The sequence below is a fragment of the Electrona antarctica genome (assembly GCF_951216825.1).
Source record: "Electrona antarctica genome assembly, chromosome: 8".
NCBI classification, from domain to species: domain Eukaryota; kingdom Metazoa; phylum Chordata; class Actinopteri; order Myctophiformes; family Myctophidae; genus Electrona; species Electrona antarctica.
This window is the reverse complement of record NC_136789.1, coordinates 32225296-32248397: the sequence shown is the minus strand read 5'-3', so window position 1 is coordinate 32248397 and position 23102 is coordinate 32225296. Positions and strand designations below refer to the sequence as shown.

At 46.6% G+C, this 23102-nt stretch overlaps 1 protein-coding gene across 1 annotated transcript in view; it reads right to left on the bottom strand.

Annotated features, from left to right (window-relative positions):
* Positions 1 to 1823: 1823 nt before the first annotated feature.
* The window catches only part of LOC306927893 (trafficking protein particle complex subunit 14-like), a gene marked incomplete at both ends in the record, with an annotated part of 36093 nt that continues 14814 nt past the window's right edge, over positions 1824 to 23102 (bottom strand). Inside the window, 1 exon segment of the mRNA XM_079507775.1 lies at positions 1824 to 1974. Coding sequence (XP_079363901.1) covers positions 1824 to 1974 — 151 coding nt within the window.

The following is a 23102-nucleotide window of genomic DNA, read 5'->3' as shown; positions in this document are numbered from 1 at the left end:
ATATAGCGCCTTTATCCAAGGCACTTTACAGAGATTGTGCATTACATTCACCCATTCACACACACATTCATACACCGATGGCAGCGGAAACCATGCAAGGCACCAACTAGCACATCGGGAGCAATTAGGGGTTCAGTGTCTTGCTCAAGGACACTTCGACAGTAACTCTGCGGGAGCCCAGGTTCGAACTGGCAACCTTACGGTTACCATCCAGGCACTCTACCCCTGAGCCACCGCCGCCCCTAAATTGCCTGTATTTAACATTACCCGAACGGGTATGTGGTCTGTGGTAGCTAGCTCATAGACAATCTCCATGTTCTCTATAGACTTCCCCCCCCCCCGCCCCCCCCTTTTTTCCCCTCACTGTATATATTTCTTTTCCCTTTTTACCTCCTTTATGATGAATTCCTGTTCTGTCTATAGAAGTGTCTATTTGTACGTCTCTAAATGTTTTGATGATTTGAACATGGTGGACCCTATTGGAAACAAGTGTAATGCTTAATTGGGTCGTCCACTCACAGTTAACAGCCTTTGTATTGAGTTTGTGCTTGAAATGTACTGTAATTCTGCAAACTGTTAATAAATTCTTCAATCAATCAATCAAAACTCATGGCTCAATATGTCATAGGCTCAATATGTCAGTTTGTCACATTCAGTAGATCCCGTGATCTTTTGTGGCCAGATGTAATTTATTGGGGTCTAGTAGGACTATAGTAAATAATACAAAAATTAATCGCTATAAAATGTTGTAAAAAAAAAAATACATATTTAGCCCCATGCTCGAATGCCCCCGCCCCCCTGTGAAAAACAGCTAAAATCCCTAAAACAAAGAAAGCAGCAAATTAACACTCATATTTTACTTTCTCTAATAACAACCTATAACATGAACCTTGGTTGAAAAAAACTAAAGTTGTCCTTTAAATACATATACGAAGGCCCAAACCACACCAGCTGCAACTCCTTGCAAGTACTTCACAACTCCTTGCAACTACTTCGCAACTCCTTGCAACATGCCACTGGGAATAATGGTTGCAAGGAGTTGCATGTTGCAAGGAGTTGCATAGACAACCCTATGGTGTGGTCATAGGGCTTAAGACATTTCTGACAATGACCGGTGCCAATTCTTTAAATATGGACTATGGCCCAAAAAAAAACAGGCCATATTCTTTATACTTCAAACATAGCATTTCAAATATAGAATTGCAAAATGTACTGCGTCATAAAATGTATGCGGCTAAGTAGATATTACACTGTCTGGGGGTCATTGTCTGGGGGTCACTGTCTGGGGGTCATTGACATGAACATGTTTGAGAAGCACTGTTTTAAACAAGGAAGCAAGCCCAAATAGTTAAACAACTACACTCGCAGACATGGCAACGCTGGTGGTAATAGTCCACTCGCAGACATGGCAACGCTGGTGGTAATAGTCCACTCGCAGACATGGCAACGCTGGTGGTAATAGTCCACTCGCAGACATGGCAACGCTGGTGGTAATAGTCCACTCGCAGACATGGCAACGCTGGTGGTAATATTTTTTAACTCGTATGAAAAGTATAAATTAAACACACGTACTGATGATTACAATAAAACACTTTATTATTGGCCTGATGTCATCCAACATGCTGACATCTGATTGGTTACTTATTTTATTTAGTTTTATTCCATGACAACATTCACAGTGAGCATTGTAATGACATGGTCTGTCTGTCTGTCTGTCTGTCTGTCTGTCTGTCTGTCTGTCTGTCTGTCTGTCTGTCTGTCTGCCTGCCTGCCTGCCTGCCTGCCTGCCTGCCTGCCTGCCTGCCTGTCCGTCTGTCCGTCTCCTAGCTGTCCAGCACCAACACTTTCCCCTCCCTCTTGGCGATCTTGTCCAATGAGAGCACAGCCTTGTCGTGATGCGGCAGGTAAAGGGGCCGGCCCACCGGAGAGCCCACCGGGGGGGTGATGGCTCGACGCTCCATCGCACTCCCTGTCCTGAAAGACACGCACGCACACACACACACACACACACACACGCACACACACACACACACACACACACACACACACACACACACACACACACACACACACACACACGACAGGATCAACGACAGGTCTGCTACAGGTCTGGATCAACGACAGGTCTGCTACAGGTCTGGATCAACGACAGGTCTGCTGCAGGTCTGCTCAAGAGGGTCTGGATCAACGACAGGTCTGCTGCAGGTCTGGATCAACGACAGGTCTGCTGCAGGTCTGGATCAACGACAGGTCTGCTGCAGGTCTGGATCAACGACAGGTCTGCTGCAGGTCTGCTCAAGAGGGGCGCAACGACGCAAGCGTGAAAAAAAGCTAAACAGAATCCAGGTCTGGTGAGTCACGAAACGAGCGAGCGTGCAACAAATTCACGGGGCCGCGCTCACGTAAATACGCTTGCGTTGTCGCACCGCGACTGCTCCCCAGTGCTCCGACTGCTCCCCAGTGCTCCCCAGTGCTCCGACTGCTCCCCAGACTGCTCCCCAGTGCTCCCCAGTGCTCCGACTGCTCCCCAGTGCTCCCCAGTGCTCCACTGCTCCCCAGACTGCTCCCCAGTGCTCCCCAGTGCTCCGACTGCTCCCCAGTGCTCCACTGCTCCCCAGACTGCTCCCCACTGCTCCCCAGTGCTCCCCAGTGCTCCACTGCTCCCCAGTGCTCCCCAGTGCTCCCCAGTGCTCCACTGCTCCCCAGTGCTCCCCAGTGCTCCCCAGTGCTCCCTAGTGCTCCCCAGTGCTCCCCAGTGCTCCCCAGTGCTCCACTGCTCCCCAGTGCTCCACTGCTCCCCAGTGCTCCCCAGTGCTCCACTGCTCCCCAGTGCTCCCCAGTGCTCCACTGCTCCCCAGTGCTCCCCAGTGCTCCACTGCTCCCCAGACTGCTCCCCAGTGCTCCCCAGTGCTCCACTGCTCCCCAGTGCTCCACTGCTCCCCAGTGCTCCCCAGACTGCTCCCCAGACTGCTCCCCAGTGCTCCACTGCTCCCCAGTGCTCCCCAGACTGCTCCCCAGTGCTCCACTGCTCCCCAGTGCTCCACTGCTCCCCAGTGCTCCCCAGACTGCTCCCCAGTGCTCCCCAGTGCTCCCCAGACTGCTCCCCAGTGCTCCACTGCTCCCCAGTGCTCCACTGCTCACCAGTGCTCCCCAGACTGCTCCCCAGACTGCTCCCCAGTGCTCCACTGCTCCCCAGTGCTCCCCAGACTGCTCCCCAGTGCTCCGTGCAAAAACGCAGGTCTGATTGAAAACGAACTATAGGCGCGTTCTATCGCTTCACGTTTGAAAGGACATTTATGCACAATCCATACTATGCAAGTCGCGCTGAACGCAAACACACAAGGTTTAAGGCCCGACTCACTAGCCTGGCTAATAAGCCAGACTAATATCACACAACACTGTCGCGGTATATTAGTCTGGGCTGGCTCCACTTGGATTTCATTTCACGGGGGGCGGGTTCAAACATTTTCTCTTTGACGCAATTGGTCAGAGCTACTGTCAGTCAAAGGTCTCAAGCATTGAACGTCACTGTACCAAAGCCCGCCCATATTGCATACCGTGTCCCGATTGGTCCGACCTGTTCTCGGTTGTAGGAAAGAGGCGTGCTACTGAGCCTCGCCAGACCGTAATCCGCTGGTAGGCAATTTTGTTTTGCCAACGGCTGATTCGGTCTGGTTTATTAACCAGGCTACCGACTCACACCTTTACAACAGACTGATGTATGCTTGTATGAGATGTATAGCTGATGCAAGCTCGCAATGCATTTCCAATGGGAGTCACATGGTTTGACACAACATTTGTGTTGTATGAGGGGGTGGGGGGCAGTCGAAACACAGCCGAAAGCCGTACAACACAAATGTTGTGTCAAACCATGTGACTTCCATTGGAAATGCATTGGGGCAAGATGTATCACACCCTTTGTATACATCTAGCATGCATCAATGTTGTACAAATTTGAGTACTCCATTTTCCAATACTTTTACTTTTACTCCACTACATTTCAGGTCCAAACTTTGTACTTTTACTCCACTACATTGATTTGAACACTTTATTTACTAGTTACTTTGGAGATGGAGACTTCAACCCTATACATTTCGGCCATTTGAAAATAGACGATCTACAAGCTCACAATGCGTCGCATCGCGACGCATTGTGAACTTGTAGATCGGCTATTTTCCAATGGACTTTTTTCAAAAGATTTTGTACACATTTTGAACTTGTGAAATGGGACATTCTGCAGTATGGGTACTTTTACTTTTAGTACTTTAAGTACGTTTACTCAAGCAAAACATTTGCGTACTTTTTCCACCACTGGTTGTACTGTTGAGGTTTAAGTCTCTCAAAGTATTGTGCATGGGAACTGAACCCTTTCACAGGAAACACTCAGCATTTCATGTTACTGATGATTGAGGAACTGACCTCAACCACAACAACTGCTGCTTGGTTTCCAGTCAGCCTCACTGACACACTGCCAGAGAGACCGCTCAGACAGATCAGAGACAGAGACACCAAAACCGATAAAAAGATCAGATCAGAATGTCTGGGATCAAATGGATTCAACTGGTTTTCATTCTGCTGAGAGTGGACAACTCTCTACAGGACACTGCTACCTACACACGGTCTGGAGACACCGTCAACCTGCCATGTAACCCGATACCTGGAATGCCTGGCTGTTTGTCAACTACGTGGATTCACTCACACTCACAGTCCGAGAGTGTTACTGTGGCTAAGCATGGTGTGATTGAAAGGAGTAAACTAGATGAATCTACAGCACACAGACTCAGATTGGAGCTTAACTGCTCTCTGACTGTTAAAGATGTCACGGCTGATGATTCTGGTTTATATGGCTGTCGGAAATATGAAAAAGGAAACTTTCAAGATCAACGGATTCAGCTGTTTGTACTGGACGTCACCACAATAAACAGTGGGACAGAACAACAGAAATGTCATCTGCATGAATACTATAATAGTTGTGCAGGTCTCACTGTGAGCTGGATAAAGGACAGCACTACCCTGGTAGAAAACACTCAGAATACCCCATGTTCTAGCACTCTGACCATCGACAGACACGACCAGACCACGAAGTTTACATGTCAGGTTAAGACGAGAGGAGAGCTGAGTCTGCTGACATCCATCGACTTCGTGAATACACCGAGCCTGCCAACAGTGGGTAGGTTCACTAACTCCATGTTTTATATCTTACCCTTACATTGCGTTACAACTGATCCCGTCCAATGTAATCTCTTGAGACAGATGTATTTATAAAACCACGATCCATAATATATATATATTTATATATTTTATGAGGGGCGCTAGCCCTCCTATGCCCAGCTTTCCGGTCTGTGGATGTGAACACAAACAAAATTGGCTTATGATTGGCTGATTCGGGCAGCGGTGGCCTAAGGGTTAGAGGAGTGCCCTTGCTGCCGAAAGGTTGCATGTTCGATTCCCCGGACGGGCAGGAAAAATCTGGGTCGGGAAGTCATTGGTCTATTGACCTCTCCTCTCCTCTCCTCTCCTCTCCTCTCCTCTCCTCTCCTCTCCTCTCCTCTCCTCTCCTCAGTGATCGTGGCGATCGTTGTGGGGGGCGTGGCCGCAGTAGCCATGGCAACAGCGCTGGTCATCTTCTTCGTGGTCAAGAGGAAGAACACGCCCACTCCCGTCATCGTTCCCCTGACCTCGACCAATCAGAGCGCAGCAGCAGCGAGCCAACCCGGTTCGTCGGCCAATCATAACCACCCTGATGACGGTCTGACCTACGCGTCCGTCGTCCACACCAATCAGACGAGGGCTGCGGTGCGGGGGGGAGGGGCCAAGACACACGATGATGATGATGATGATGAGGTGACCTACGCTATTGTCAAACCTCGTTCTTAAAACCAGAGGTTCTCAAATGTGTGGTCCGGGACCCCCAGGGGGTCCTTGAGGCGGGTTCCAGGGGGTCCAGTACCCCCAGGGGGTTCTTGAGGCGGGTTCCAGGGGGTCCCCAACTAAATTAGTTACATCAGTTTTACCGCTTGTAGATCTGCTATTTTCAAAGATGATAGACATAAAAAGGCCCCCAGCTAAATATATATTATTTTGGCCCCATGTTGAAAAACATATTCCAAAAAAATCGTATCATTTTTTAATTTCATCTTTGAAAATAAATAAATAGAATTAAGCTGGGGACCCCCTGGAACCCGCCTCAAGGATTCAAATATAGCTACAACTAGGGATGTCGGGGGTTAACCGGCTAGCCGGTTAGCCGACCGTTAAGAAATATCCGGGTATGCTTATCAGCTTTACGGTTAATTTGCATAATAATAAATGCGTGTTCTGATCTTAAATCCCTTTTATTTTAGATCGTTTTTAGTAATAGTACAACATAAACATTACAGAGACTGTAGTTGTCACTGTACAATACTTTAAAACAGTTGTCATGTTGCACACATGCCTAAAATTGCTGTTATTTGCGCCGGCCAGTTTGTCACACTCCAGGCTGCATGAACAGCAGCGCTCGGGCGCTGTTTTCTGCCCCCGCAATGTCGTTGTCCCAAAGTTCTCTGTTGTACTTCAAATGGCTAGTTGGCTACAACGGTAGCTTTGCGGTAGTCAAAACTTAAGCAAGTGACAGCGAGACGAGATTAACACAACATGTCGACCGTATCAATGCAGAGACCTACATTATTAAATCCATTAATGGCCTGGAGGGAGAACGTTTACAGCCGCCGCAGCTTCCTCCTCCTCCTCCTCCCGGCTATCAAGTTAGCCATGTGCTATCGATGTTTGAAGGTTTTCTCGTCAGCGAAAAGTCAACAAACAGAACACGGTGACATGCATGCTGATCTTCCTTAATAATAAAAAAAGGCTTAGCCCATGCGTCCAGTGGCTTTATAGATATAGGCTGCTCAGATCTGGACTGGACTTATTTATGTTTTGGACTAGAACCGGCGGACCTCTGTACTGTAGACGCGCAGATGCATGGATGCAGATGCGATGCGTTGTTTATTGATGATTAAGCCTACAACAATTTATTTATATTGTTAAATGTTGCTTTTTTGTTTGTCTTTTTAAAAGGAGCATAAATAAATGTATACCATTTCGTCTACCAACTTTAATTATGTAGCCTATACATGCATATTACATTTGGGGTAGCAAAAAAATAAATAAAAAAAATCAACCAATTATCCGTTAATGACCCGGTTAATCCTGTCGGCTAACCGGATGGGAAATTATCCGTTACCGACATCCCTAGCTACAACAGTAATATTCAATGTGATCCCTCTGGAGTGAGTGTGGAAATATAGTGGCCCTCGCCATCGTCAAAGTTGCCCAACCCTGCTGTAGGCATATCTATGTCAAGGTCAAGAAAAACAAAAAAACAAAAAATAAAATAAAAGAATAGAGACATTTTCAACCTTATCTTCGTATAATTCTAAGCTAAAAACGGCCATAGCCACTTGCCCAAATGTGATGACCTCATCACATTTGTGATGACCTCATCACATTTGTGAAGACGGCTATGGCCGTTTTTAGTTTTCCGTGCAAAACTAATGCTTGCAATTAGGGATGCACCGGAAGGGAAATTCTTGGCCGAAACCGAATACCGAATATAGGAAACAGTTGGCCGAAAACCGAATATCCGAATATGATTAATATTATATATCTTTTTTCCTATACCATTGCTGTCATGGCCGTACCTTAAAGCTACCTGATTTATGGCAAAATAAATGGTTATGGCAAAAATCTTAACTTAAATAATAATCACTATTATTAAAACATAGAAGCATGAATAACCCCTAGTATGACACATGGTACATGAAGCATACTTGAAATGTTTGCCTTGTATAGGTTTTCGATGGTACCCCAACATTCAACCCCTGAATTTACCATGATCCAAAATGTACTATATGCTAATCAATTTTTAATATGTAATTCGGATGACCCTAAAGCCCCTAAACCACACCAAAGGGTGGCGACGGTTTTAGCGTTGTCCCTGCGGTGTGACATGTCCCTAAAGCCCCTAAACCACACCAAAGGGTGGTGACGGTTTTAGCGTTGTCCCTGATGACCCTAAAGCCCCTAAACCACACCAAAGGGTGGCGACGGTTTTAGCGTTGTCCCTGATGACCCTAAAGCCTCTAAACCACACCAAAGGGTGGCGACGGTTTTAGCGTTGTCCCTGACCCTAAAGCCCCTAAACCACACCAAAGGGTGGGGACGGTTTTAGCGTTGTCCCTGATGACCCTAAAGCCCCTAAACCACACCAAAGGGTGGCGACGGTTTTAGCGTTGTCCCTGATGACCCTAAAGCCCCTAAACCACACCAAAGGGTGGCGACGGTTTTAGCGTTGTCCCTGACCCTAAAGCCCCTAAACCACACCAAAGGGTGGAGACGGTTTTAGCGTGGTCCCTAAAGCCCCTAAACCACACCAAAGGGTGGAGACGGTTTTAGCGTTGTCCCTAAAGCCCCTAAACCACACCAAAGGGTGGAGACGGTTTTAGCGTGGTCCCTGCGGTGTGACATGTCCTGTTGCACGTTGACCCACGTGGACCCATTTAGGCCTGAAAAAATGTTCGCTCTGAAAGAATATATATTCAAAGATTTGTGCCACATTTTTACGATTTTTCAAAAATAGCAGATCTACAAGCTCGTAGCGCGCCACTCGGTGGCGCGCTATGAACTTGTAGATCTGCTATTTTTCAATAGCTAAAGTATAACATAATGCTCTAAACACCAAAAGGGGTTCCCGCCCAGAATGGGTTAACGTGCGTCGTCCCACGTGATCTTTTTTTACATCTTCTATTTTTGGCAAAGATGTTTGGTGTAGAGGGAGGAAAAAAGAGCGGACCAAGTACAGAGCCAAAGGTCACGTTTTCTAAGTATTGAATTTTGAATGTGGTTAAATGTCTGGAAATACTACATGTTCACAGTTGTGAATATGTGGTGGGGGGTCCCTGCTTTATCTCTCATATATACAATATGTGGTGGGGGGTCCCTGCTTCATGTCTCTATACAATAGTGGTGGGGGGTCCCTGCTTTATGTCTCTATACAATAGTGGTGGGGGGTCCCTGCTTTATCTCTCTATACAATAGTGGTGGGGGGTCCCTGCTTTATGTCTCTATACAATAGTGGTGGGGGGTCCCTGCTTTATGTCTCTATACAATAGTGGTGGGGGGTCCCTGCTTTATCTCTCTATACAATAGTGGTGGGGGGTCCCTGCTTTATGTCTCTATACAATAGTGGTGGGGGGTCCCTGCTTTATGTCTCTATACAATAGTGGTGGGGGGTCCCTGCTTTATGTCTCTATACAATAGTGGTGGGGGGTCCCTGCTTTATGTCTCTATACAATAGTGGTGGGGGGTCCCTGCTTTATCTCTCTATACAATAGTGGTGGGGGGTCCCTGCTTTATCTCTCTATACAATATGTGGTGAGGGGTCCCTGCTTCATCTCTCTATCATCTATATAATATGTGGTGGGGGGTCCCTGCTTCATCTCTCTATACAATATGTGGTGGGGGTCCCTGCTCTATCTCTCATCTATACAATATGTGGTGAGGGGTCCCTGCTTTATCTCTCATCTATACAATATGTGGTGGGGGGTCCCTGCTTCATCTCTCTATCATCTATACAATATGTGGTGGGGGGTCCCTGCTTTATCTCTCATCTATACAATATGTGGTGAGGGGTCCCTGCTCTATCTCTCATCTATACAATATGTGGTGGGGGGTCCCTGCTTCATCTCTCTATCATCTATACAATATGTGGTGGGGGGTCCCTGCTTTATCTCTCATCTATACAATATGTGGTGGGGGGTCCCTGCTTCATCTCTCATCTATACAATATGTGGTGGGGGGTCCCTGCTTTATCTCTCATCTATACAATATGTGGTGGGGGGTCCCTGCTTTATCTCTCATCTATACAATATGTGGTGGGGGGTCCCTGCTTCATCTCTCATCTATACAATATGTGGTGGGGGGTCCCTGCTTTATCTCTCATCTATACAATATGTGGTGGGGGGTCCCTGCTTTATCTCTCATCTATACAATATGTGGTGGGGGGTCCCTGCTTTATCTCTCATCTATACAATATGTGGTGGGGGGTCCCTGCTTTATCTCTCATCTATACAATATGTGGTGGGGGGTCCCTGCTTCATCTCTCATCTATACAATATGTGGTGGGGGGTCCCTGCTTTATCTCTCATCTATACAATATGTGGTGGGGGTCCCTGCTTTATCTCTCATCTATACAATATGTGGTGGGGGGTCCCTGCTTTATCTCTCATCTATACAATATGTGGTGGGGGGTCCCTGCTTTATCTCTCATCTATACAATATGTGGTGGGGGGTCCCTGCTTCATCTCTCATCTATACAATATGTGGTGGGGGGTCCCTGCTTTATCTCTCATCTATACAATATGTGGTGGGGGGTCCCTGCTTTATCTCTCATCTATACAATATGTGGTGGGGGGTCCCTGCTTCATCTCTCATCTATACAATATGTGGTGGGGGGTCCCTGCTTTATCTCTCATCTATACAATATGTGGTGGGGGGTCCCTGCTTTATCTCTCATCTATACAATATGTGGTGGGGGGTCCCTGCTTCATCTCTCATCTATACAATATGTGGTGGGGGGTCCCTGCTTTATCTCTCATCTATACAATATGTGGTGGGGGGTCCCTGCTTCATCTCTCATATATACAATATGTGGTGGGGGGTCCCTGCTTTATCTCTCATCTATACAATATGTGGTGGGGGGTCCCTGCTTCATCTCTCATCTATACAATATGTGGTGGGGGGTCCCTGCTTTATCTCTCATCTATACAATATGTGGTGGGGGGTCCCTGCTTTATCTCTCTATCATCTATACAATATGTGGTGGGGGGTCCCTGCTTTATCTCTCATCTATACAATATGTGGTGGGGGGTCCCTGCTTCATCTCTCTATCATCTATACAATATGTGGTGGGGGTCCCTGCTTTATCTCTCTATCATCTATACAATATGTGGTGGGGGGTCCCTGCTTTATCTCTCATCTATACAATATGTGGTGGGGGTCCCTGCTTCATCTTTCATATATACAATATGTGGTGGGGGTCCCTGCTTTATCTCTCATCTATACAATATGTGGTGGGGGTCCCTGCTTCATCTTTCATATATACAATATGTGGTGGGGGTCCCTGCTTTATCTCTCATCTATACAATATGTGGTGGGGGGTCCCTGCTTCATCTCTCTATCATCTATACAATATGTGGTGGGGGGTCCCTGCTTTATCTCTCATCTATACAATATGTGGTGGGGGTCCCTGCTTCATCTTTCATATATACAATATGTGGTGGGGGTCCCTGCTTTATCTCTCATCTATACAATATGTGGTGGGGGTCCCTGCTTTATCTCTCATATATACAATATGTGGTGGGGGGTCCCTGCTTTATCTCTCATATATACAATATGTGGTGGGGGGTCCCTGCTTTATCTCTCTGTCATCTATACAATATGTGGTGGGGGGTCCCTGCTTTATCTCTCATCTATACAATATGTGGTGGGGGGTCCCTGCTTCATCTCTCTATCATCTATACAATATGTGGTGGGGGGTCCCTGCTTTATCTCTCATATATACAATATGTGGTGGGGGGTCCCTGCTTCATCTCTCATATATACAATATGTGGTGGGGGGTCCCTGCTTCATCTCTCTATCATCTATACAATATGTGGTGGGGGGTCCCTGCTTCATCTCTCTATCATCTATACAATATGTGGTGGGGGGTCCCTGCTTCATCTCTCTATCATCTATACAATATGTGGTGGGGGTCCCTGCTTCATCTCTCATATATACAATATGTGGTGGGGGTCCCTGCTTCATCTCTCTATCATCTATACAATATGTGGTGGGGGTCCCTGCTTCATCTCTCTATCATCTATACAATATGTGGTGGGGGTCCCTGCTTCATCTCTCATCTATACAATATGTGGTGGGGGGTCCCTGCTTCATCTCTCTATCATCTATACAATATGTGGTGGGGGTCCCTGCTTTATCTCTCATCTATACAATATGTGGTGGGGGTCCCTGCTTCATCTCTCATCTATACAATATGTGGTGGGGGTCCCTGCTTCATCTCTCTATCATCTATACAATATGTGGTGGGGGGTCCCTGCTTCATCTCTCATATATACAATATGTGGTGGGGGGTCCCTGCTTCATCTCTCTATCATCTATACAATATGTGGTGGGGGTCCCTGCTTTATCTCTCATCTATATAATATGTGGTGGGGGGTCCCTGCTTCATCTCTCTATCATCTATACAATATGTGGTGGGGGTCCCTGCTTTATCTCTCTATCATCTATACAATATGTGGTGGGGGTCCCTGCTTCATCTCTCATCTATACAATATGTGGTGGGGGTCCCTGCTTCATCTCTCTATCATCTATACAATATGTGGTGGGGGTCCCTGCTTCATCTCTCATCTATACAATATGTGGTGGGGGGTCCCTGCTTCATCTCTCATATATACAATATGTGGTGGGGGTCCCTGCTTCATCTCTCATCTATACAATATGTGGTGGGGGGTCCCTGCTTCATCTCTCATCTATACAATATGTGGTGGGGGGTCCCTGCTTCATCTCTCATCTATACAATATGTGGTGGGGGGTCCCTGCTTCATCTCTCATCTATACAATATGTGGTGGGGGGTCCCTGCTTCATCTCTCATCTATACAATATGTGGTGGGGGGTCCCTGCTTCATCTCTCATCTATACAATATGTGGTGGGGGTCCCTGCTTCATCTCTCTATCATCTATACAATATGTGGTGGGGGTCCCTGCTTCATCTCTCATCTATACAATATGTGGTGGGGGGTCCCTGCTTCATCTCTCTATCATCTATACAATATGTGGTGGGGGTCCCTGCTTCATCTCTCATCTATACAATATGTGGTGGGGGGTCCCTGCTTCATCTCTCTATCATCTATACAATATGTGGTGGGGGGTCCCTGCTTTATCTCTCATATATACAATATGTGGTGGGGGTCCCTGCTTCATCTCTCATCTATACAATATGTGGTGGGGGGTCCCTGCTTTATCTCTCATATATACAATATGTGGTGGGGGTCCCTGCTTCATCTCTCATCTATACAATATGTGGTGGGGGGTCCCTGCTTCATCTCTCTATCATCTATACAATATGTGGTGGGGGTCCCTGCTTCATCTCTCATCTATACAATATGTGGTGGGGGGTCCCTGCTTCATCTCTCTATCATCTATACAATATGTGGTGGGGGGTCCCTGCTTCATCTCTCATCTATACAATATGTGGTGGGGGGTCCCTGCTTCATCTCTCATATATACAATATGTGGTGGGGGGTCCCTGCTTTATCTCTCATCTATACAATATGTGGTGGGGGTCCCTGCTTCATCTCTCATCTATACAATATGTGGTGGGGGGTCCCTGCTTCATCTCTCATCTATACAATATGTGGTGGGGGGTCCCTGCTTCATCTCTCATCTATACAATATGTGGTGGGGGGTCCCTGCTTCATCTCTCATATATACAATATGTGGTGGGGGTCCCTGCTTCATCTCTCATCTATACAATATGTGGTGGGGGGTCCCTGCTTCATCTCTCATCTATACAATATGTGGTGGGGGGTCCCTGCTTCATCTCTCATCTATACAATATGTGGTGGGGGGTCCCTGCTTCATCTCTCATATATACAATATGTGGTGGGGGGTCCCTGCTTCATCTCTCATCTATACAATATGTGGTGGGGGGTCCCTGCTTCATCTCTCTATCATCTATACAATATGTGGTGGGGGTCCCTGCTTCATCTCTCATCTATACAATATGTGGTGGGGGGTCCCTGCTTCATCTCTCATCTATACAATATGTGGTGGGGGGTCCCTGCTTTATCTCTCATCTATACAATATGTGGTGGGGGGTCCCTGCTTCATCTCTCATCTATACAATATGTGGTGGGGGGTCCCTGCTTCATCTCTCTATCATCTATACAATATGTGGTGGGGGGTCCCTGCTTCATCTCTCTATCATCTATACAATATGTGGTGGGGGTCCCTGCTTCATCTCTCATCTATACAATATGTGGTGGGGGGTCCCTGCTTCATCTCTCTCTCATATATACAATATGTGGTGGGGGGTCCCTGCTTTATCTCTCTGTCATCTATACAATATGTGGTGGGGGGTCCCTGCTTTATCTCTCATCTATACAATATGTGGTGGGGGGTCCCTGCTTCATCTCTCTATCATCTATACAATATGTGGTGGGGGGTCCCTGCTTTATCTCTCATATATACAATATGTGGTGGGGGGTCCCTGCTTCATCTCTCTATCATCTATACAATATGTGGTGGGGGGTCCCTGCTTTATCTCTCATATATACAATATGTGGTGGGGGGTCCCTGCTTCATCTCTCTATCATCTATACAATATGTGGTGGGGGGTCCCTGCTTCATCTCTCTATCATCTATACAATATGTGGTGGGGGGTCCCTGCTTTATCTCTCATATATACAATATGTGGTGGGGGTCCCTGCTTCATCTCTCATATATACAATATGTGGTGGGGGGTCCCTGCTTCATCTCTCTATCATCTATACAATATGTGGTGGGGGGTCCCTGCTTTATCTCTCATATATACAATATGTGGTGGGGGTCCCTGCTTCATCTCTCTATCATCTATACAATATGTGGTGGGGGGTCCCTGCTTTATCTCTCATATATACAATATGTGGTGGGGGGTCCCTGCTTCATCTCTCATATATACAATATGTGGTGGGGGGTCCCTGCTTCATCTCTCTATCATCTATACAATATGTGGTGGGGGGTCCCTGCTTTATCTCTCATATATACAATATGTGGTGGGGGGTCCCTGCTTCATCTCTCATATATACAATATGTGGTGGGGGGTCCCTGCTTCATCTCTCTATCATCTATACAATATGTGGTGGGGGGTCCCTGCTTCATCTCTCTATCATCTATACAATATGTGGTGGGGGTCCCTGCTTCATCTCTCATATATACAATATGTGGTGGGGGGTCCCTGCTTCATCTCTCTATCATCTATACAATATGTGGTGGGGGGTCCCTGCTTCATCTCTCATCTATACAATATGTGGTGGGGGGTCCCTGCTTCATCTCTCATCTATACAATATGTGGTGGGGGGTCCCTGCTTCATCTCTCATCTATACAATATGTGGTGGGGGGTCCCTGCTTCATCTCTCTATCATCTATACAATATGTGGTGGGGGTCCCTGCTTCATCTCTCATATATACAATATGTGGTGGGGGGTCCCTGCTTCATCTCTCTATCATCTATACAATATGTGGTGGGGGTCCCTGCTTCATCTCTCATCTATACAATATGTGGTGGGGGGTCCCTGCTTCATCTCTCATATATACAATATGTGGTGGGGGTCCCTGCTTCATCTCTCATCTATACAATATGTGGTGGGGGGTCCCTGCTTCATCTCTCATCTATACAATATGTGGTGGGGGGTCCCTGCTTCATCTCTCATCTATACAATATGTGGTGGGGGGTCCCTGCTTCATCTCTCATCTATACAATATGTGGTGGGGGGTCCCTGCTTCATCTCTCATCTATACAATATGTGGTGGGGGTCCCTGCTTCATCTCTCTATCATCTATACAATATGTGGTGGGGGTCCCTGCTTCATCTCTCATCTATACAATATGTGGTGGGGGGTCCCTGCTTCATCTCTCTCTCATCTATACAATATGTGGTGGGGGGTCCCTGCTTCATCTCTCTATCATCTATACAATATGTGGTGGGGGTCCCTGCTTCATCTCTCATCTATACAATATGTGGTGGGGGGTCCCTGCTTCATCTCTCTATCATCTATACAATATGTGGTGGGGGGTCCCTGCTTTATCTCTCATATATACAATATGTGGTGGGGGTCCCTGCTTCATCTCTCATCTATACAATATGTGGTGGGGGGTCCCTGCTTTATCTCTCATATATACAATATGTGGTGGGGGTCCCTGCTTCATCTCTCATCTATACAATATGTGGTGGGGGGTCCCTGCTTCATCTCTCTATCATCTATACAATATGTGGTGGGGGTCCCTGCTTCATCTCTCATCTATACAATATGTGGTGGGGGGTCCCTGCTTCATCTCTCTATCATCTATACAATATGTGGTGGGGGTCCCTGCTTCATCTCTCATCTATACAATATGTGGTGGGGGGTCCCTGCTTCATCTCTCATATATACAATATGTGGTGGGGGGTCCCTGCTTTATCTCTCATCTATACAATATGTGGTGGGGGTCCCTGCTTCATCTCTCATCTATACAATATGTGGTGGGGGGTCCCTGCTTCATCTCTCATCTATACAATATGTGGTGGGGGGTCCCTGCTTCATCTCTCATCTATACAATATGTGGTGGGGGGTCCCTGCTTCATCTCTCATATATACAATATGTGGTGGGGGTCCCTGCTTCATCTCTCATCTATACAATATGTGGTGGGGGGTCCCTGCTTCATCTCTCATCTATACAATATGTGGTGGGGGGTCCCTGCTTCATCTCTCATCTATACAATATGTGGTGGGGGGTCCCTGCTTCATCTCTCTATCATCTATACAATATGTGGTGGGGGTCCCTGCTTCATCTCTCATCTATACAATATGTGGTGGGGGGTCCCTGCTTCATCTCTCATCTATACAATATGTGGTGGGGGGTCCCTGCTTCATCTCTCATCTATACAATATGTGGTGGGGGGTCCCTGCTTCATCTCTCTATCATCTATACAATATGTGGTGGGGGGTCCCTGCTTCATCTCTCTATCATCTATACAATATGTGGTGGGGGTCCCTGCTTCATCTCTCATCTATACAATATGTGGTGGGGGGTCCCTGCTTCATCTCTCTCTCAGCTGGGGGTCCCTGGTCGGGACATTTCTGGTCTTTACCATAATATGTACTTGTATGTATTAATGTATTAACATTATTGTATTTGTATAGATTTAATGTCTGCATACATATAGAGTAAATAAATAATGAAGGATGCAACAATGTATCTATCTGTCATGTCATGTATTTGTCCTAAAGTATAACCTTAATATATGTTTATTTACTGCGGTATACTAACCTAGTATATGCTTTATTTATTTATTTCATATTTATGCTTTTCTTACATTTTCATTGATGTTGGAGCATGTGATTCAATGTTTTCTTGTGAATGGACAATAATTTATCATCATCGTCATCATCATGTGATGTCACTCATGCACGCACGCACGCACGCACGCACGCACGCACGCACGCACACAGACACGCCTTACACACACATAACCTGCTCTGTCTCAATGCATTGTATTCTCTGTATATATAAAGCAATAAAATAATATGAAAAGACAATTTAAATTGTATATAGTTTTTTCCTGTCCTTGTTTTCACTTTTTATAAGTTCACTTGTATGGTTCTGTGCATACTAATATATTCATATCATCGTGTGTCGGAAGAGGCGTCTACCTTTCTATGTCTACGTGCTTCACCACCGCTGGTTTACTGAAGTAAAGTTGGGTTCAACTTTCAACACTTCCTGTGTGCTGTTGCATTATGGGTGTACCTGTCCCCTGGGCCTTATTGTGACACTACTAGCATACACGCGAACCAGAAGGCACTGGAGCAGCTCAGACGATTTAGGCCCTTATTTTATTATATCAGGGTGCAGGTAAAAAGTGACAACCTTTCGATGTGTCAATTACATCTTCGTCAGGTCAACTATACTATACTAGCATACACATTAGATGAGCTGATGATCCGTGTGTGTGTGTGTGTGTGTGTGTGTGTGTGTGTGTGTGTGTGTGTGTGTGTGTGTGTGTGTGTGTGTGTGTGTGCGTGCGTGCGTGCGTGCGTGCGTGTGTGCGTGGTCAGTGATGCTGTGATGCTGTTGTGGTTGTTGGTTCCTCTTCAGAAAACATTTGACATTCTGCCTCTCTCTTGTGTTGTGGGGGAGGGGGAGGGGAGGGGGAGGGAGGGGAGGGGTGGGGGGGGGTTCTAAGTAAATGTCGTATCTTACAGTAAATGCATCTCTGTATACGGTATGTATGTACGTAAAATCCACGTATCTGGAGAACTGCTCGACCGCCCCGACTTCAAATTCGCCACGCACGTCGCAGGCGACCCGAGTTACTGTATTTATTTATCTGACATATTTCAACCTTTTCAGGACCCGATATACAGTGAACTGCAGGGACCTCCCTTCCCACTATGTCAAGCACTTTGAATTGTATAAGAGTTGAGGCAATACATATTGTGAAAATACCCGATCTACTCATGAACGCAAGCACACACACACACACACACACACACACACACACACACACACACACACACACACACACACACACACACACACACACACACACACACACACACACACACACACGCAGTACGCACTTCTCTGTCTCAAATTAATGGATTGTATTCTCTGTAAATAAAGCAATAAAATAATATGAAAAGACAATTTAAATTATAGTTAGTTTTGTGCTTGTTTTCACTCGCTATATGTTCACTTGTATGGTCCTGTTCATACCAGTCAATAATAATATTCATATTCTTCTGTGTAATAATTTACAACATGATTTGATCCATATGATCAACACTCTATTCAATACAGACCACCTACAGTACATGCAGTAGATTACAGTGAATATTCAGTGAATATTAACAACATGGAATATCTAGAAATAGAATATTATGACAACTTTTTCAAATTACGTTTTTATTCCAATTAATTGAAAAGTCAACATTTTCACAAATTCAACGAATAGAAAAAAAAAAGTTGTATAATTGTTTTACATATTACTTTACATGAATTAGCAAGATAATAAACTGCATGATTAATTAACATGTGAGTACTAATCCATCATAATAAACCATGAAGACTCATCAAGACATCATGTTAGCATCATTACATGAATAATATTTAATTAAAATATGTTTGATTACATTAATAATATGCAGAAAGATTAAAATGGATTAAATGAATAATAAGCATGATTAAAATATGTTTGATTGCTTGAATAATATTTCCAACAGCTTATAAGGAACCAAAAGTAAAGGTTTACTCGTCACTAACGCTCATTATAAGACGACACCATGTCTGTCTACTGACGTGAAGTTCTCCTTTAAGCTGAATGAATGCTCGTTCCCATGAGGGTGTCCCTATGGCCAAAAATAACTGATCTACAAGTTACACTGGAGCACAATTCGATCTTTAAGGGCTTAAGATGGGTGGGCCGAGAACGCTTCTCAGATTGTCCAGTCAGTGGGCCTTGATCCGGAACACGGTTGAGATTCTCTGGTGTCCAGGGTCAAAAGGTCAAGGGCAGCTGGTGTCGAGGAGGGAAAAAGGTTGGGAACCGCTAGTGTAGAGGGAATAATGTTGGGTGGACCGCTGGTAAAAAGGTTGGGGGGACCGTTGGTAAAAAGGTTGGGGGGACCGCTGGTAAAAAGGTTGGGGGGACCGCTGGTAAAAAGGTTGGGGGGACCGTTGGTAAAAAGGTTGGGGGGACCGTTGGTAAAAAGGTTGGGGGGACCGTTGGTAAAAAGGTTGGGGGGGACCGTTGGTAAAAAGGTTGGTTACGGCTGGTGTAGGGGGACCGTTGGTAAAAAGGTTGGTTACGGCTGGTGTAGGGGGACCGTTGGTAAAAAGGTTGGGGGGGACCGTTGGTAAAAAGGTTGGGGGGGACCGTTGGTAAAAAGGTTGGGGGGGACCGTTGGTAAAAAGGTTGGGGGGACCGCTGGTAAAAAGGTTGGGGGGACCGCTGGTAAAAAGGTTGGGGGGGACCGTTGGTAAAAAGGTTGGGGGGACCGCTGGTAAAAAGGTTGGGGGGACCGCTGGTAAAAAGGTTGGGGGGACCGCTGGTAAAAAGGTTGGGGGGACCGCTGGTAAAAAGGTTGGGGGGACCGCTGGTAAAAAGGTTGGGGGGACCGCTGGTAAAAAGGTTGGGGGGACCGCTGGTAAAAAGGTTGGGGGGGACCGTTGGTAAAAAGGTTGGTTACGGCTGGTGTAGGGGGACCGTTGGTAAAAAGGTTGGTTACGGCTGGTGTAGGGGGACCGTTGGTAAAAAGGTTGGGGGGGACCGTTGGTAAAAAGGTTGGGGGGGACCGTTGGTAAAAAGGTTGGGGGGGACCGTTGGTAAAAAGGTTGGGGGGACCGCTGGTAAAAAGGTTGGGGGGACCGCTGGTAAAAAGGTTGGGGGGGACCGTTGGTAAAAAGGTTGGGGGGACCGCTGGTAAAAAGGTTGGGGGGACCGCTGGTAAAAAGGTTGGGGGGACCGCTGGTAAAAAGGTTGGGGGGACCGCTGGTAAAAAGGTTGGGGGGACCGCTGGTAAAAAGGTTGGGGGGACCGCTGGTAAAAAGGTTGGGGGGACCGCTGGTAAAAAGGTTGGGGGGACCGCTGGTAAAAAGGTTGGGGGGGACCGTTGGTAAAAAGGTTGGTTACGGCTGGTGTAGGGGGACCGTTGGTAAAAAGGTTGGGGGGGCCGTTGGTAAAAAGGTTGGGGGGGACCGTTGGTTAAAAGGTTGGGGGGACCGCTGGTAAAAAGGTTGGGGGGGGCGTTGGTAAAAAGGTTGGGGGGACCGCTGGTAAAAAGGTTGGGGGGACCGCTGGTAAAAAGGTTGGGGGGCCGTTGGTAAAAAGCCTGGGAACGGCTGCTTCAGTCGTCTATCACGGCGTTGGGATCGATGGTCGGGGTCTTGGTGGCTGTTCGCCTGCCGACGAGAATCACGGCGAGGAGCATGAGGAAGATGGCCACCATCCCCACCACTCGCACCACCGTCACCCCCACGTAGAGACCATCCGAGCAGGCTGGCTGCATGGAGGAGGAGGAGGAGGAGGAGGAGGAGGTGGAGGCATCAGATGGAGGCCTGGTCGGTTGGCTTGGTGTCTTCACGAAGTCGATGGATGTCAGCAGACTCAGCTCTCCTCTCGTCTTAACCTGACATGTAAACTTCGTGGTCTGGTCGTGTCTGTCGATGGTCAGAGTGCTAGAACATCGGGTATCCTGAGTGTTTTTTACAACGGCAGTGCTGTCCTTTATCCAGCTCACAGTGAGACCTGCACAACTATTAAGGTATTCATGCAGATGACATTTCTGTTCTTTCCCATTGTTTATTGTGGTGACGTCCAGTACAAACAGCTGACTCCGTTGATCTCGAGGGTTTCCGTTTTCAAATTTCCGACAGTCATATACACCAAAATCATCAGCCGTGACATCTTTAACAGTCAGAGAGCAGTTAAGCTCCAATCTGAGTCTGTGTGCTGTAGATTCATCTAGTTCACTCAATTTAATCACACCATACTGAGCCACAGTAACACTCTTGGAACCTTGTTGAAACCACGTAGTTGTCAAACAGCCAGGCTCTCCAGACAGGTTACATGGCAGGTTGACGGTGTCTCCAGATCGTGTGTAGATAGCAGTGCCCTGTAGAGAGTTGTCCACTCTCAGCAGAATGAAAACCACTTGAATCCATTTGATCCCAGACATTCTGATCTGAACTTTGTCTATTTTGGCGTCTGTCTGTCTGTCTCTGAGCTGTCTCTCTGTCTGGGCTGTTTCTCTGAATGTCTCTGTAAATGTCTCTCTGAGCGGTATCTCTGTCTGTCTGTCTCTCTGAGCGGTATCTCTGTCTGTCTGTCTCTCTGAGCGGTATCTCTGTCTGTCTGTCTCTCTGAGCGGTATCTCTGTCTGTCTGTCTCTCTGAGCCGTCTCTCTCTCAGTGTGTCAGTGAGGATGGAAACATACAGGCAGTAGGTATTGTGTATAAACCAGTATATGGGGACAGTAGTGTTGTGGTCGAAGTCAGTTCCTCAATCTTTAGCATGACATTCTGCTGAGGGTTTCCTGTGAAAACCCTCAGTGCACAATACACTTTAATGTCTCTGTATTTAGAGGCCTCTATAAGCCATTATTATTATTATTATCATTGTTGTTGTTATTGTATACAGGTTCTGTACAGTAGGTATTTGTACCATATATACGCTTTGTACAGTACAGACCCAACCCTCCATCCTCTTTATTATTATTATTTATTTTTTAAACATATTTTTAATGTTTCATCATTTATTCTAGCCTCTTCCTCCCACCACTCTGTGTCTTAAAGGGATAGTTCACTGCACACACATGCTTGCAGGCGTTTGGGTTTCACAGGTTTTAAGTTGCTCGATTCAGTATTTAGATACTGAGTGCTGCGCTATATGAGCTTGTAGATCTGCTATTTTTCAAAAGCTAAAGTATAACATCATGCTTAAAATGTAACCCAGGCAGAGACCAAGCCGTCCACACTACAGCAGGGCCATTAGCGGGGCAGGTGGGGGAGGGGGAGTAGCAGCGTTGTTTCCTTTTTGAAAATCATCTCGAGGGCCGCATTGGACCTACAGGGGGAGGGAGGGGAGGGGGGGGGAGGGGGGGTACTACTGTACGTAAATGCCGTATCTTACAGTAAATGTATCTCTGTATACGTACTGTACGTACGTCTGTATATCCCACGTGTCTCGAGAACTGCTCGACCGCCCGACTTCAAATTCGACCACACGCAGACGACCCGAGTTGCTGTACTTTATATGTATAGTTAATCCGGTCGTCTTAACGCACCCCTCACCAACCTTATGTCTAACCAATGACTAGTCTTAACGCACCCCTCACCAACCTTATGTCTAACCAATGACTAGTCTTAACGCACCCCTCACCAACCTTATGTCTAACCAATGACTAGTCTTAACGCACCCCTCACCAACCTTATGTCTAACCAATGACTACTAGTCTAAACTAAGTGTGCCTCCCACACAAAATATCTGAACAGGGGACCTCCCACCCTGACGAGCACTGTAAGAGTTGAAGCCATTACTTTTAGTTTGACTCGGTTCCCCAGATAAATATTGTGAAATTAGCCGATCTGTGAGCTCACAACGCCTCGCAGTGCAAGGCGTTGTGAGCTTGAAGATCGGCTATTTTCAGCTTGTAGATAGATTCCTCTTTCTTAGGATATTTGCCAATTTGGTGTTAATCAAGCCTCAAAGGGCTTTATAGAAATGTGCGGAGACCCTGTAGAGACCCTGTTGGAGACCCTGT